The sequence below is a fragment of the Cucumis melo genome, chromosome 4 (assembly GCF_025177605.1).
Source record: "Cucumis melo cultivar AY chromosome 4, USDA_Cmelo_AY_1.0, whole genome shotgun sequence".
Taxonomy (NCBI): Eukaryota; Viridiplantae; Streptophyta; class Magnoliopsida; order Cucurbitales; family Cucurbitaceae; genus Cucumis; species Cucumis melo.
In genome coordinates, this window is record NC_066860.1 from 32,985,574 (window position 1) to 33,000,649 (window position 15,076).

The 15,076-nt window shown below is 35.4% G+C and overlaps 2 protein-coding genes across 2 annotated transcripts; both read right to left on the minus strand.

Annotated features, from left to right (window-relative positions):
• Window positions 1-166: 166 nt before the first annotated feature.
• On the minus strand, window positions 167-2,877 carry LOC103486534 (putative pectinesterase 14). The gene is made up of 5 exons (XM_008444526.3): window positions 2,259-2,877; window positions 1,216-1,387; window positions 849-1,055; window positions 514-767; window positions 167-414 (listed from the first exon to the last, which is right to left on the minus strand). Exons 1-5 carry the CDS (start codon window positions 2,675-2,677, stop codon window positions 237-239), a joined length of 1,230 nt encoding a protein of 409 aa, XP_008442748.2. The 5' UTR covers window positions 2,678-2,877; the 3' UTR covers window positions 167-236.
• An 815-nt stretch (window positions 2,878-3,692) lies between these two features.
• LOC103486532 (uncharacterized) lies at window positions 3,693-13,105 on the minus strand. Its single transcript, XM_017044232.2, has 20 exons — window positions 11,993-13,105; window positions 11,784-11,861; window positions 11,478-11,679; window positions 11,228-11,351; window positions 10,550-10,639; window positions 10,230-10,328; window positions 7,374-7,466; window positions 7,162-7,243; window positions 7,002-7,061; window positions 6,873-6,925; window positions 6,622-6,788; window positions 6,186-6,396; window positions 6,005-6,062; window positions 5,815-5,871; window positions 5,446-5,691; window positions 4,973-5,037; window positions 4,800-4,856; window positions 4,629-4,722; window positions 4,278-4,418; window positions 3,693-4,176 (listed from the first exon to the last, which is right to left on the minus strand). The coding sequence occupies exons 1-20, from the start codon at window positions 12,722-12,724 to the stop codon at window positions 4,072-4,074; spliced, it is 2,814 nt and encodes a 937-aa protein (XP_016899721.2). The 5' UTR covers window positions 12,725-13,105; the 3' UTR covers window positions 3,693-4,071.
• Between the last annotated feature and the right edge of the window lie 1,971 nt (window positions 13,106-15,076).

Genomic DNA, 15,076 nt, shown 5'->3' on the forward strand with positions numbered 1-15,076 from the left:
TCTTCGATAAGCTTTGTTTTTATTATAACTTCTATTATGATATTGATTTATCCAACCTTTGTCTTTGGCTTTATTTGTTTTTTTTTTTAAGATATGAAATGGGTAAAATTAGATTTGTTATAATTCAAAACAAATTATGTGGGGAAGATTTTGGAATGATATGAGATTTGAGATAAGGTGAGTTTTAGAAACATATTATAATATATTGTTTCGAATAAGCATTGATTTATTTGAAATTAAATGGTTGACAAAGTACTGGTTATTTGTTGATTGGTGAGCCATTGATTTCCATCGATATATGAAACATCCAAGTAAGGTTGAGCTTCAATTTGATTCAGCTGCTTTGAATATGGCACTCTCAAACTGTAATTTGCACCATCTCCAAAGCATTCATATTCCCCAAACAACACACTCCTGGTAATAAAAAAGAAAAACAAACATCAGCACTTTGTATTTTAGTAAAAAAAAGAAAAAAAACTGCTTTTGAACAATTAGAAATGACTCTGATATTACTGGTCTCTTGAAGGGTCTCTCCAGTCATTCCATCCATCGTCAACAACGACATCAGTCATATACGTTTTAGAGAATATAACAGTGGCACAAGCACCCCAAGCACGACCAAGCCACACCTTACCAGAGCCACTGATGGTGCAATTGATGAAAGCAAAACCAGTTTCCTCCCTTCTTGTTTGCCTTCCCTGAGCTGTGATGGCTCCACTCACCCCACCACCCAACACTTCCTTTGCTATTGATTTGATCCTACAACCCTGAACCATTTACCCAAAACAAACAAATATTCTCATTTTAATCCCTTTTTTCTTTTGTATATAGAAATGATGATTACATACATCGTAGAGCGATCGAGCATTGCCGAAGATGAAATCAATGGATCCTTGAATGAAACATGTTTTGAAATAATGCCTTCCTTTGTCATCATAAAGTGTGTCTTGAGCTCCATAAAATCCACATCCATAGAAAGCAGCTTTATCTCCTGCAATTCGAACTGCAACTGCTTGTCCTCCAACAATCCCGGGAGTTGCCTCAGGAGCTGTGTTCTTTTCCCCCAACAAGAAAAGTCAATCATTAAAGATTTAAAGTAATAAAGACAACACATTTTGATTTACTTTCTAAGTGCGTAGAAACACTTTTTAAAAACGGTTGAAGAGAGGTACAAAAACAGAGTTGAACAAGAAAAGGGAAGATGTTTTTTGTTACTTTGAAGCTGATGTTGTAGGCAATGAAGTTTGAAGCAAAAATGGTGACTGAAGAGCTGTAAGTGGTGCCTCCTGTGGAATTGGCTGTGTCATTCCATTCTATTGCAGTGTCGAGATAACTTTGACCTTCAATTATCAAGTTTGTTTTGTTGGCTTCTATCACTACCTTCTCCCTACCAACAATTTTTCTTTTAATTCAAAAGAAAAAAAAAGGCGAGGTTATGAACCTCACACCCTTTAATTACTAGATTTTTGTAAGATGGTCATCTTTTACAAAAAATTTAGAAAACTAACCTTTTATTTATGTCATAGCATGTTTACAATTTTAGACTTGATATCACATTAGGGACATCTTACCTATCATGAAATAGGCATAGTTCGAACCTGATGGTAATGTCTATCACTATTTTCATTTTTTTTACCCTTTTGCCAGTCGGCCTCTCGGGTTCCCTCCCACCGCGATACTTAAGCATACCACTTCAAGAAGAACCTCACCCACATACTTCAAGCACATTTCATGTATTGTATAAAAATCACAATGTTTTTTCAAAAATTGTGACGGGACTATGCTTGAATATCCCAATCGGATGGCGCCCACGAGGCCAATTGGCGAAAGGGTGAGAAAAAGTTAAAAAAAAAAAATGAAACTGATAACATTGCCATCAAGTTAGGGCTACAACCATCTCCCGATGGGCAAGACATCTCTAACGTTATACCAAGTCCACGGCAATCAGTGCGAGACAGATGTAAGTAAAAGGTTTCTTTTCATTCGTATTAAGAAGCAGTTCATTGATCCTTAGGGTGTCTAGAAGAAGAACATCCAATAAAAATTTGATTTAATGTTTTAACTAAACTTGATAAAAGTAATAATAGGACTTAGAAAATACTAGAACGAAAATAGAAGATGGTTTAGTAGAAGTTAAAGAGACTAAAATCACATAAAAACTTAAAAACTTCTGTTGAAAGCAAAATATTTTAACCGCCCTCTCGCTTGCAAGAATCAATGTAGTTGGAAGATTTGAATGTGTTATGGAAGATAATGACCTATAGACTCCAGAGTTAATTAAGATAAGGGTCCTTGAAGAGCCATAATCAGGAACAGCATCCACTGCAGTTTGTACACTGCTGAAATTTGCACATCCCTTCAAATCAACAGTCAAAGTGAGTGAAACATTGTACAAAGATATCAACTTGGAGTCCCATTTCTTCTCATCACAACTTTTCTTATCTCTCCATTGGTATTGGGGTTTGGACAGATATTGAGTCACAAGAGATAAAATCTCATCCAAACCACTCTCTTTCACTAGACTGCTGAAAACGCCAATTTCAAAAGCACTGCTGTGAGGACCGACAGTGGCAACAATGGCCGTCAAGGGAAGCGGGAATGAACGCAGGACAATGGTGATGAAAAGAGCTACAATGAGAAGAGTATAGAACCAAAAGAAGTTTGTTTTGATCCTCATGAGTTGTAGAAGATGTTATTGTGGCAATTTATGTCATTCTGAACAGGTGGTTGAAGATAAAGATTTGTTATATATTTGAATTTGGGGGAAAATGGGAGTTCAGTGGGTGATTGGCTGGGCAGGTAAGAAACCTAAAGATTTTTTCCATGCATTATTATTTTGGTTTCTGGTAATGATGTCAATCTCAATTTCTTAAAGGGAAAGGGTTTTTGAAATCAAAGAGCTGATGAGCAAAGCATATAAAGATGTATATTTTATAAATAGAAGTTTTAAAAAATGGAGTCTTTTCAAGTATTGATATCTAAGGTAAGTTTTGAGTATCATTACGCTTCTTTCTGCATCTCTATTGCTAATTATGCTTTAAGGCAAAGCATGAGGGGCTGTTGTGAGTGTGACTATTTGTGCACATCATCTTTTACTCGTAAAGCAAAATAGTACACTTTTCACTGTTATTTAAATATTTAGTGGATGTTGGAGTCTCCACAATGTTTGGGTAACAAATAAGCATATATTATCACTGCAGAATCTAAATTGAATAATGTCTCACAATAATCTCTTATTAGTTTTGGTTAAAATATGTTTAGAATTGTATTGTTTACACAAGAAGTTAGAAAAATTTGTCATTTTTAGATCTCACTTTCCCATTCCAAAGTAACCTCCGTCGTTCCTAAACTGCAAGAAAAACAAGTTGAATATTTAGAAAGAGAATTTCAAGGGAATTTTGTAATTGGGAATTTTTTTTGTGTGCGGGCGATATTGGGAGGTTGATTAAAATTTGAATGTCCTAACCATGTAAGGCATTTATGGCTTGTATTAATTTATAAACGATATAAATGGTGGTGTGTATCAATTGGCTGTCAAGTTACAATTTGCAAGATAATGTAAGCATTTTAAAAGATAAAGACACCCTATATTGCCGTTTCAAGTTCTTTCGATTAACCCCTCCATCCTCACATTTGCTAAACTAAAGTAGAACATTAAATAAACAAATAAAATTTCCTCTAAAATCTCAAAATGAACTATAATAAACACATCTCATACTGACATATTTAGGCAGTTGAATATTCACAAGCACGCATTGGTTACCAAGCATGAATGGGAAAAGGGTGTTTAGAATGGCTAGTGGTTTTTCGCCTAAAACCATCACCTACGAAGACCGTCTATAAGGGCAAGGGCAAATGAGAAGGTTTGGGAAAGGTACATTTGAATATGTAATATTAACTAAAATGGATATTTAGCTACTCTACTACTGCTCTCATCTTACTGAATATCCTAAAAAGAGGAAAAAATTTGTAAGCTATACACAGACAAAGCTACAGAATGATATGGTGGAAGAAGGGAATGGAGAGAGGAAGGGGGAGATTAGAGGGAACCTCACACCCTTCCATGGTTGGTCACAAGGGAGCACCTACAACCCGACACGAGGGAACCGTTTTCTGAAGCATGGATGTCCCTTTGAATGTCACCATCTGGCAGCAACTTCTTCTATAGCTGCTGAGCTGCAGTTAGTCGACACAAAATTTTCATTTAGCTGTGGCTGGAATTCAAACCGTTTCAGGTAATGAAAATGTGCTATTCTTATGATCCTTTAAGTATATACCTGGTCTGGTTTTATTCTCTCAAAACCAAATTTTTCAGTCCAAATGGACTCAGCTTCTTCAGCAGCTGGGAGAACAAGGCATTTGACTTTCAAGAAAGCTAGCAGCCTCTCAATGCACGAAAACAATGTTTGGAAGTAGCCCTGTCATCATTACATTTAGAAAAGAGTCAAATCAGAATGGCCAAGAGATTACAAACTCTTGATTAGAAAGTCGAAGAATTCAAAAGCATTCCAAATTGCCTTACAAACTCAGAATAAGCCAGGTGTAAAGAAAAATCAAAGAACGCAGTATAAGGTAATTTTCACAGGCAAAAAAAGGAACAAAAAAGAAATGGGATTGACTGGTCAGACCTTTCCATGGTTACCATTACTTGTCGCAACCAATGGCAGCTCTGCAATATCTTGCCCAAAAACTCGAAGCATTGCAGCAGATACAACAAATGAGCTGTGCAATATAAAGATAGAAATTTGTAATTATACTTCGTAACAGGTTTGGTCGCATCGATAAGCTAAGATTCTTACTTGACAATTAATATGGCACAATACATGCCTCCAAACTCTTGTCCACCAACATCCCTCCTGTGAGATAGAATGACAGTTTAGAACACAAAAATATATATTACCATTAATAAAACTGAATATGGCCACTACTATTGTTGCTGTCAGACAAAATAATAATGAAATGTGTCACTAACCCATAAACCATGGCTGGAATAAGATCACGTCCACTTGTTATATCAACTATAGGATCAAAGCGATCCTGTAAATTAATGATACGTTTTAATCAGATATTGCAACTATGGATCATAGTTCAAATGCTGGCAACAAATTCTACACAGCATGAAATTTAGAGCGTTCTAATAATATGATATCCGTACATGCACACAACAAAGACAATCTAGCATGAATTGGACAGTACTTCTCGGACTCATCAGCATTGTGCTTTTGTATTTGTAGATAATAGCATATGTTGTTTTGGGAATAGGTAGTCATGAGACATAGTAACTTCCAAGACTAAAATGGTATTTTGACCAAAAATAAAATAATGAGAGAGAGAGAGAGAGAGAAACAAAAATGTTATTTAAAATAGGATCTTAAATGAAACAGATTATTGCTCAAGGAATGAACTTAACAATCAAACTAAGAAAAAAATAATAAGAGATCTTACATGGAAGATAGCAATGGCCTCTGACAATAGCAAACGAGTTTCAGGTGAAGCAATTTTGCCACTGATAAGCCTCCAACTGACATCAACATCAGCCTGAATGTCTGAACCATTTTCTCCAAGCTTTCTATTGACAGCACCTAAAAGTGAATTTGGAAGCTTTTCTGGCCCACGAATTAGCAGCTTCTGTAGAGCAGAATGTATCCTCGTACAAACTACGCTACAAAACCACTTTCCTCTTGGCAATTCCTGTTTTATTAACGGTTTTTCAATTTTTTTATCCCAGAAAAAGGAGGGCATTGAACAAGGGAAGAAATCATTTTCACACAAAGGATTTCAAGTAAAAAGCAAGACTATGATCTGAGTTAATACCTTAAGAAATGCCATTTTGTGGTCTTTTAAACAGCCCACGTGAAATTCCTTCTCGCACTGACCAGAAATGAAATGAAGAAATTTGAAGAAAAAGCACAACAGCAAGCAACATGGGCAAGGAACTGGAAATGAGTCAATAAAAGCAGCACTTGAAAGTTCAACTGGAAGTTAAGATGATATGATAAGATACCTGATCACAGAGTATAATTGTGCGGGGACCAAAACCTGATTTGCTGAAATCAGAGCCGCTGCATAAAAAGAGGGTAAGGGAAGTATTAAACTTCAATGCAAAAGCAACATATAAGATAGCACGATGAAAAGAAAAATGATGAGAAGTCTTAGGCAGGGAGAAGGAGAATTGATATTATTACCGACATAGCACACATCCACTAAGATCTGTTTCTATGTTCCTAACAATTCGAATGCATCTTTTAGTTATCTGCTCAATAGGGTCAACTCCATGTACCCTTCCCGCTGCAACAGCATTGACATTATGCTCAACAAACTTTTCTCTCTGGAACATATTCTGGCAAAATTTACAATACCAATCACCACGAGGAATACTTGATAATGATGCACATTCTGCACAGACGAATGGAACTGCAAATCAGAAACTCTACTCTGGCAAAGTACAAAGTCCATTATTCAAAAAGTGAACAAGCCAAGGAGGTCGAGTTGACACGTGAGCTTAACACATAAACACATAAATGCACAACATATGTTTAAACAGGAGAAGAGTTAGTTTTTGTTATTATTGTTGTTAATTTTTTAAATTGTCTAACCACAGTACTCCATATTATGATTCACCTTTGTGGAATGCCCTTGGGCAGCCATCACAAAGCAAAAGATTTCCACCATCTAGACATATTATGCATAAGTCATCATTATCCTTTGCAGAATACTTGCGCCCTTTCGAGAGAGAGATTGCCAATTCATGCAGAGAAACCCCATTTGATGTGTAAATGTATGCATAACTGCCAAATAAAAACCCATGAGACATTGAAAAGCTCGAAATTAATAGTTTGAGCTGCCATAAAACTAAAGGAAAATATGCTCACGGTTTCTTTCGAGAAGACCAACCAGCATGAACTTCAAATTGTGAAGGACTAACCTGCACATGAAACATAGAAAGAAAGTGTTCACAATAGCACTCAAGAATTTGGATACAAGAAGTTCAAAGGCCCTACCACACAATTACAGCAGCAACATAAAATTCCAGATCCCTTCTTATAACCCTGGAGCAATTTCTGTATGTGAAAGGAAGAAATAAATCATTATACAAGTTAATAATCTGAAGTAATAAGTGATTAGTTACACAGACAAGCACGCATGATCTGCCTTAACTACCTGACCCCTGGCAAAATAAGCTACTTCAGTTCCATCAGGCAATCCGTCTTCCTCAAAAACCAACTTATGTAACCTCTGATCTCTTAAGAGTAAAAGGTATTCAAAGAAAAAGTAATCAATACATTTATCAAGACTATGAGGTATTTGCTTCCAGATAAAAATTTGGGCCACTGAGAATTAAAAATCAACAAATGATTAAAAAAATCACTAACTTCGTTGTTATTTTCCACTGATTTTTAGCTAATGAAGAACTGCACTTTGAAGCACTTTGGGAGGATTTTAACATTAAGGCTGGTTTCAATGACCTGCAATTTAAAATAAAGAAAACATTAAAAGGATGAAACATTTGACAGAAAAATTGCTGCAGGGGGTTTTTGGAGGAATTAATGGATTGCACCCAACCATAACAAACAAGAGAAAACTGTCCAAACACACAACCTCCATCTATTTATGTTCAAACTATCCTAAATGTTTGTTCACAAATTAATAAATGTAATTAACTAAAACTAATAATTTAACTAAACTAATCTATTGTATATTAAATAACCAATTATAGAATGTATTCTTGTTTCCAAAACCATTCGCATCTTGGAAAGAAACCCATCTTCAAGTTTAGGTGAAAAGCAAAGAACAAAAATAAAAAATAATTGCATCTCTCATATGACCCAATAAATTCCAACTAAAAAAACTCTTCAATATTCTTCTGAAATCCGTATTAAAAACAACAGCAATCAACCAAATTAATCCAACAAATAGGATTCCAAATTCCCTAACTTTTTGTCTCCTCATACGAATAGGCCTTTTTTAAGATAAAAAACATATCATTGCTCCTGCTGGAAACTAAGTAAGAAAGACCACTGTGTTTAAAATGGCTTATTTTCGCACCAACACAAGGTTGTAGACAGAACCAAGTCCATAAAACTGTCAAAAACTGATATGGTAAGAATCACAATCCATGGATTCAGTTCCAATAGGCTAATAATCACAATTCATGAATTTAATACAGATTTTATAACAATGATATTTCAAAAGAGATAAGAACATCCTCGAGCTTAACCATTCTTAAATCACCAATTGACCCAAAAGCTTAAGTTGATGAGTGAATATAAATTTAATTATATATCATCTACCCCCGGGGTTCAAATATGTGAAAGACCCAACAAGTGGAAATGAATATAATTGAGTAGGAAACAACAACGCAGGGGCTTGAACACGTGACTTACCTGACCACCTACTTTGATACCATCTTAAATTACAAATTGACTCAAAAACTTAAGGTAACGAGTGAATGTAAATTAAATTATATATTATCTAATAATCGTATTCATGCCTTCAGTTGAAGTCTTTGGAGAGGAACAGAAGACTCACATTTTCTTGGATAAGAAGAGGGATATTGGCTGCTTTATTGAATCTACGTCTCTATTAGCTATAACTTGGAGCGAGTTGCCACCCACCCCCAAATGAATTCACATTCAGTTCCAATAGGCTAATAATCACAACACATCACCCTTCCTGATCAATGGTAGTGTTTTTTTCTTAACTATCTCTCAGTAGGATCTTCATTTTTTTTATCCCATTTCATCTTCAACTATCAACGCTCCAAGTGGTTCGTTAATAAATGGTTCAATATGAGTCATCCAAGAATTTCCAGCTTCAAATTTCTCTTCTTGACATGGATCAAAATTTGTGTGCTCAAAGGATCTAGAACAAATAAATTATTCTCTTACTAGAAACTATTAACCAGCGGCATATCAGAAATTCTCCAATCATCAATCTTCACAACAAAATCATATATTTCATCATCATCCAAAAAGTCTTGGCAAGAGATGTTATCATCAACCTAGACTATCTCCCTAAGATTATCCTCAAAATAATTGTGATGGAACTCCACCTTTGGTATGAAATTACTCTTTATTTCAATATGAATATAGTAATCGAATTGATGAAATATCAATTCGTAGTACAGCCTCTGTTGATCTCCTCTCAAGATTCAACAGCCAAACTTTTACAATGAAAATTCATAAGCCCCTTTCCCGCCTAACTACCCGTATTTATACTAACTACTAACCAACTTACTCCCTCCCTTTTCACACGCTTTGCGCATATGACTTACTCCTCCTTTTATATACAAACTTAATAGGAGGAGGTCTAACAAATTGTCATTTTCTTCAAGCTGAGATGTTGCACAAAGAACTGGATCGTTGCAAAAAGGGTTGAAGGCATACATTTGGGCAAATGATGGTCTGCATCCTGAATGAGCAAGTGTGTGGGTTTCCTTTTTTGTCTTCTCTAGCTCTTTGCCCATTACTACTAAGGTTTTACGTTTAGCAGATGAAGAAACTTACTTTACAACCAAAGGTAAAGGTAAATGTGCTGCTGTTAGGAAAAGAAAATGAGCATGCAATAGTTCTCATTTTTCAAGTAACCACCCACCGTGGTTCCTTTTCCTCCCTCTAAGGTCGCCACTATGCTCTTTCACACTGTTGCTTCCAAGTTCACCAATTGCTTTGGGTCATCTTTGTTTAGAAAGATTTGGTGGTATGGTCATGGTGCCAGATAGTGACCAAAGCTGAAGGGAAAGTGAAGGAAAAACAAATTATGATGTGCCCTACACCACCGATTATTCAACACCAATTGCTATACATGGCCACCATAACTCCCCAGGTAGAACCAAGGATATAGATTAAGTAGGTTTTAGTGTTAAAATGGATTAAGCCAAATCCATGGGAACAAAAGAAAATTCAAAATGAGAGAAGACTATCTAAAAACCCTTAACTCATTCACGTTCAGACCGTCAGTGCAACTTCAATTTTAAAATAAAAAAGAAATCATAAAATGCTAATTGAGAAATTAATAAAACTAAAGTATTAAACTAAACTAATCTACAAGATACAAATAAGCAACTAAACTAGAAAATATGAAACCTCAGTAGCATTAACTTTCCATCTCAAGAACAAGTACAACCCACCGTATAAGAGAGATCAAGTTAAAGATATTAAGAAAAAGAAAATGTTTTGTCAAAAATCAAAATGGGCAAAAACAGTAATCTAGAGATAAACCATACTGACTTCTTTCTCATCTTCAATGCACTCTTATTCTTCGAAGGAATACGCATTGGCGCACTTCTGGGGGACCTTGAGATGGAAGCATATTCGGACGATTTTGACCTGAAAGTTATACAACGATTGAACTTCAAAGGTATTAAAGTAAAGCATTTTAGAGAAAGAAAACGGCATACTGCTAACTTACTGGCATGAATTTCAAATTTAATTCTTCAATCCCCAAATGTGACGAGGAAGAATGGAAAGGAAGTGGAATAAAAATAAAATAAAGTATATTCAGTAGTCTACTATTAAGGGAAATAGAACATAGAGAGAATAATACTCACTTTGCTTTTGTTACCCATTTGCGTTTATATCGTGAAGAAATAGATACAGAAGCACTTCCAGATGATTTTGACGTGGTTGGTTCTGCCAGTCTGAAAAACAAAACTAATTTAAAGTACATCTTAAATATTATAATTATACTAAAGAAAAGAAATGAAGATCACCTTTTTGTACATTAATATTCTAAATCGTAATAAGTTTACAGAATCCACAATTTTCAGCATAATAAATGACGTCCTAGAAAATTACACTGTTGAAGATAGTACATCAATCTTACACGCATTACGCAATCCCATATTTATTTAGAAGCGCAACACGACCCAATTTAAATACTTATAAGTTTTACCATCTGATGAGACTTCTGCGTGGCACAACTAGCAAATAAGATACTTTCAGAAGTAGTTTGTGTACCATCGTCGAGAATTTTTAAATAATTATATTACTGGATATGACTGAATACGTTGTCGTATTTAGAAGGCATACCAGGGAAGAATACCAAATTCTAACTTTATTTTCCAGAAGCTATAACATGAACGAAGCATTTGGATTCGGGTAATAGAAAGAGGCAAAACGAAATGATGAATCGGCAGGAACCCATGATAATCAATTAAATTAAAGACAAAAATCTTATTCCAGACAACAAGGAGACGTCAAAAAGCCGGAAGAAGCATATACCGTACCTCAATCTCTTACCAATTCCGGAAATGGGAGGGGCTGGCAGTGTCAGCGTACACTTGGATCGCTTTGATTCCTCGCACGAAGGGCATAAAGGTCCCACTTGTCCAACGGATGAAGGAAAGCATCCTAGAAATAGTTAAACTCACTGATCATCTAACAGATTATAAATGTTGTAAACTACTTGGTAATTTTGGTTGCGCTTATCGTGACGTGTGGCTAATGGTGACAAATAATATAAACCCAGAATTTCACCTTTACAGTCTCTACACGTAAAATGTTTTTCTTCTGGAGAAGAGCTAATCAGACTTTGTATGGTAGCCTCAAGGGTCTGCCTACTTCCCTTGCATGCTTTCAACAAGTCGAGCAGGCTCTTCCCATTCTCAAGACATATATACTGTGCTGCTCGTTTATATTGGTTACAAGCGTGGATCTCAAATTGTGAAGGAGGGATGACCTAGATTGAAGACAAAGAAGTTAAAGAAACGCAAGTGGGGAGAAAGAAAACACTAGCAAAAATCATTTCTTGAATTCCCATGTTAAATCAAAGAGATTACAGACTCTGCATCCATTGCAGGAGGAGCATGTACACAAAATCCCACTATCTTTAATCGTACCGCGCAGACCAAAGTCATATGCCTGAGATCAAAATGCAGCAAGAAAATGAACCCAGTTCCCAAAAACGTATCACAAGCCAAATTAATATGATTGAACACACTGAGAATTAAATAGTTAGAATTCGAGAATTTAAACGAGCAAATAGCAGTGACCTTCTTTACACCCATGTAGATGACAGGTACACCCTCGAGCAAACCAGTTTCAAACAGCTCTCTCACAGTCATTGGCCTCTTATTCAGTGCAATCTTCTTCGACATTTTCAATTCCAACTTATTCTTCGGAGTTGACAGAGAGTTGACTGTCTCACTTGTTTCCCCGCCGACATCTGAAATAACTTCCTCTTTAACTGAGCCTATTGCAATTGGGGTGACTTCCATGGGCTCAACCTTCGGCTCCAATGAGGAGCGTGTAAAGCGCTTAATTCCCCACCCAGGAAAATTCCCCTCAACTTTTCTGTCCTTTGCAATAACTAAAGAACTCCCTTCAGCCCCTTCTTCCTTATTTCCAGAATTTTCCACCACCCCATCGGACTCTTTCTTACAGACAGAGCTCGTCTTTTGAATTTGAACCTCTTCAGTTCTACAACTTTCCTCAGGTGCGAAGCTTCCAAGAACCTCCCGCCCAACTGTACTATCGCACTTTTTCCTGTTACCATTCTCCGACAATCCGCTGTACACATTGATCTGAGACCTCCTTCCCCTGGTATACACAATCAGACCATTCACAACAGAGCCTTTAAACCTTTTGCAGCCACCACTCCGAGCAGTCTCATCTAAATAACTACTACATGGCCTCGCCTCAGCTAGAGTCTCACTACGAGTATGACCAAGAGTCCCTTCGAGCTGAGATTGAACTTCCAAAGCAAAAGCCAACTCCCGCTTCATACCTAATAATAATCTTTTTCTCAATCTAGAAATTTACAAAAAAGAAATACCAACCTCAAACTTCTATAATTTGAAAAACAAACTCCGAAACAAAGAATGTAGCAGTGGATCGCAAGGATGGGCGTGAACAGACATGGAGAAACAGAGAGAGAGAGAGAGAGATCGAAAGAAATTGAAGTTAGGGTTTTGAAGAGAGAAAGGGAAGGGAGAAAGAGGAAGAAGATGCAGCATGAAGAAGCATCTTATGGAAGAATTGGGGGGTGAAGGCAGTGTGAGCTGAGAGTGAAACAATGGAGAAGGAAGGATAAAGATGGAGGCAGAGAGAAAGGCCTCTACAAGGAACGGGCAGATGGGGCAGCATTCCCATTCCCAAATTACGCTATTTTACGGAACTAGAAATTAAGAAAATGAAATCTGGATTAAATACGTCGTCGTCTCGGCCAGGGGCCAAATTGGGCCCATCATATCTCTTGAGCCGGCCCAGCCCGTCCATTTGCTCGTGTATGTATAATGTGTTTACAGATTTTTACATTAAAATCTTTTCTTATACAAAGTTCTACGCAATTTAATTATTTCATTACAACTTGAAGTTTTGGACATATTATTTTTTATTTTATTTTATTTTATTTTACTTTTAAAAAAAATTTGTAATAATACTGTACTTCCTCATTCTCTTCAATCTAATTTTTTACTTTAATGTGACATATTAGGGGTTGTTTTTTTTTTTTTTTACGTTCAGTTATGTGTCTTTACATATTTCATGGAATGTCATGAAGATAAGAGGACAGTGATTGTATGATTTAAAAAAAAAAAAAAAGGTTGGACAAGATTGAAAAGAAAAGAGAAAAAAAAAAGGAAAATTGGATAATATAGCAACACTTTAGGATTTGTTTTGGTATATAGCAAAAATCGAAAATAATAAAGATTTTTGGCAAATCGTGTGGAGGTTCCTTGGTAGTCAATTTTTTAATTTCCTAATTTACGCTTAATGGGCTCGTAGGTCAAGAGTTGAGTTACAAGTTATAATGTAAGAGTCAAGCTTCAATTATCATTTATTACCTAACATATTCAATTTGAAAAAAAAAACGATAAACAATAAACTAGTGTCCTTTCTCTGGATGTGACTTGTAAACTTTGGTATGGATGTCGAATATTATAATCTCACCTTAAATATATCGTTGTGATTTTAGAAAAAGTAAGTTAATTATTATCTCTAAAATAACTGCACTACAGCTTAAAACTTCTTACTCACTCGAACATTGAAGATGTGTTTGAAGCTAAGAGTGGAGTGGACTGTAATAGTTCATTCCTTGTTTGAGACAATGTTTTGTTTTAATTGAGGATTAAGATTATGATTTACAATAACATGTATGTTATTACATTATTCAATCATAGGGGTACTTGTTTCGAGGGTTGAAAAGTGCGTTGATGAATTCTACAAACACTACCTTTGGTGACCGTCACCAGCTAATATCTGATGAACACATTCGACAACTCCAAAGCGAACTTCGTAAAACAAACAACTCTGACGACCATTGCCAACCAACCTCTTATAGCTACTAATCAACCTTGAAAATGTTAACAAAAAAATTTTTTGGGTTCAGGTTTATCTCTAGTGATCGTTGTTTGCCAAACTCCAACCACCACCTCCGACGACTCTAACAGCAAGCTTCCGACAACCAACTCCAGCAACTGTTGCCACCGATCAATCTTGTAAAATTTTAATAAAAACAAATTTAGTATATATAACATCAAAAGAAATTTGTATATACAAATACTTTTAAGAAGTTTAAATAAAAGTGAATTTTTAAATTTTTTTAAAGTCATTTCAAATACACTGTTAGCTTTTTTATTGCAAAATTAATTTATCTACTTGTTAATAGTTATATATAGAGATTGTAGTTAAATTTATTATCGTAGAAAACATACATCCTACATATTAATAAACTAGTTTTGTATAAATTAGTAGAAGATACCATTCGAACTATGTTTTCAAAAAAACAGTATTTCATGTACCTAATATATTTTATGTTAAAAAATAATAGTAAAAAAAAATGATATAACACATGCTATAACAATTTTTACTTCAAACATTCATTGTAACAACACAAAATATAATAACTCACGCTTCGTCCCAAACGTTCTAAAAGCTTAGTGACATTATCATACAAGTGTTGTAGTCGTTCATATTTTGAATATATAACAAATCAAACAAAACTTCTACCTAAAAGCAGACCTATGAAAAAAAATGTTAATTAATTAATTTCTGCTCAGACAACAATATTTTCATCTCCATACATATTTGTCTTTTGTTAAAGATTTGAAGTGGGAGAGTTTGATCGATTTACATTG

Bases quoted from the DNA above. Each gene is read 5' to 3' on its own strand.
- LOC103486532 (XM_017044232.2), bottom strand. From the start codon at position 12,724: ATGAAGCGGGAGTTGGCTTTTGCTTTGGAAGTTCAATCTCAGCTCGAA. The intron at 6,063-6,185 runs GTAATAATATCA...CTTTTTATGCAG, and splicing joins AGTGGATGTGTGCTATGTCG to CGGCTCTGATTTCAGCAAAT. The intron at 4,419-4,628 runs GTCTGACCAGTC...TAATGATGACAG, and splicing joins GTAATGGTAACCATGGAAAG to GGCTACTTCCAAACATTGTT.
- LOC103486534 (XM_008444526.3), bottom strand. From the start codon at position 2,677: ATGAGGATCAAAACAAACTTCTTTTGGTTCTATACTCTTCTCATTGTA. The intron at 1,388-2,258 runs GTCATTATCTTC...AATTGTTGGTAG, and splicing joins ATTAACTCTGGAGTCTATAG to GGAGAAGGTAGTGATAGAAG. The intron at 768-848 runs GTATGTAATCAT...TAAATGGTTCAG, and splicing joins ATGCTCGATCGCTCTACGAT to GGTTGTAGGATCAAATCAAT.